We start from the raw sequence: 1512 nt of genomic DNA, 5'->3' as shown, positions 1-1512 counted from the left end.
CCTGAACCCCTCCCCCCCAGAAACCCTGCACAAAGTGGGAGGCCTTGAAACTGCCACTGCCGGCTAGAAACCACTGCAGGCAACTCCCCGCACCCCTGCCCGGGGAAGGGGCCACGGCTATGCCAGGGGGCCACGAGGCCCAGGCACCTACCTCTGTGGGCTCACTGTAGTAGGAGTTCCACTCGGCCAGGTCGTGCGTCTCCATCTTGACGGAGCCCAGCATGCCAGCCCCGCGCCCCCTTCGTCCCTCTGGGACCCTTCCTCCTCCTCCAGGTCCCAGGCAAGGTGGGGGCAAGGGTGTGCAAGCCCCCGAGATGCCACAGGCCGGGGGCAGGCTCAGGGGGCCAGGAGGGTGTCAAGGGGTACAGCCATGCAGCGCAGCAGGTGCCGTGGGGCACAGGTGACTGTGGCAGCGTGGACCCCAGCGCCGTGCGTTCTCCCTGGGCTCGCTGGGTGCCCGGAGCTGCACTAGGGCTTTATAGGGCTGGCTGGTCCCACCTCCCGCCCTGGCTCCCCCGTGGACCGGCTGCCCTGGGCCCAGCGCGGCGCTGCCCCCTGGTGGCCCATGAGGGGCTCCACGGGGTGTCCACTCCGGAGGGGTGCAGATACAGCTGGGGGGCTCAGGGCAGACAGCCCTGGCATTGGCGGGGGGCACTGCTGTGTCCCAACCTCACCAAGACAGAGTTGGGGCAAGCCCCCTTCACCTCAGGGTCACAGGGATCCACGTGTGTGCTCACATGTCTACAGGCTGTGTCCCCACTGGGGGGCACTCTGGGCTGTGCAGTTGTGGGGGGCGGTTCTGTGGGATCACAGTGAGGGGAAGCACATCTGGGCCTGCCCTGGGGCGGGGGGTGATGTGAGCACCCCGACAGCACCCAGCTATCCCAGGCCCTCCCCCTAGCCACCCGGCACCCTCTGGCACGCACCTAATGTGCCAAGTCTCAGTCCCCCAAACACCATGGCTGGGGCATAGTGCTGGCGGTGCGGGGCCGACCTGGACCTGGGGTTGCAGGAGGCCAGGGGGCCTGCTCCCCCTGCAGACTTGTGGGTGGGGCTGGAAAGGTGCGAGAGTGTCCTGGTGGCAGGGAGGGGCAGCCTTTATCTCAGCACCTGGCGCTTATCAAGCTGGCACCTGGTGCCGCCCAACCCAGCCCAGCCCAGCACCCCCCCAGGAAGGCCCAGCCTCTGCCATGGCGGGGGGGTGCTGGCAGCTCAGCAGGGGCTTAGGGAACCCTGCCCGCGGTTCCCCTATGCCCCCTTCCAAGGGTGCAATGACTTTGGTAGCTCTCAGCAAGCCCCAGCCCAGATACCAGCTGCCCAGGGCAAGCGGGGGCAGGCTGCACCAGGGGATGCCTGCTTGGGTCTGGGGGGGGTCCATCCCACCCTCAGGTCAGGGGGGAGGCAGGGACCAGGACCCACCCTGACAGAACCCAGGCATCGGGAGGGGCCCCGACTATTGCCATGTAGCGCCCCTTAGTGCTGTCGGGGGCTGCAGCCTGCCCGGGGGGGGGG

At 68.4% G+C, this 1512-nt stretch overlaps 1 protein-coding gene across 1 annotated transcript in view; it reads right to left on the bottom strand.

Annotated features, from left to right (window-relative positions):
- The window catches only part of FOXA3 (forkhead box A3), an 8748-nt gene extending 8322 nt beyond the window's left edge, over positions 1 to 426 (bottom strand). The window contains exon 1 of the mRNA XM_006032521.3: positions 152 to 426. Coding sequence (XP_006032583.1) covers positions 152 to 223 — 72 coding nt within the window. The 5' untranslated portion in view covers positions 224 to 426. The remainder of the gene's footprint in view (positions 1 to 151) is intronic.
- Between the last annotated feature and the right edge of the window lie 1086 nt (positions 427 to 1512).

Source organism: Alligator sinensis, unplaced genomic scaffold (genome assembly GCF_000455745.1).
Source record: "Alligator sinensis unplaced genomic scaffold, ASM45574v1 scaffold107_3, whole genome shotgun sequence".
Taxonomy (NCBI): Eukaryota; Metazoa; Chordata; order Crocodylia; family Alligatoridae; genus Alligator; species Alligator sinensis.
This window is presented reverse-complemented; position numbering and strand designations above follow the sequence as displayed.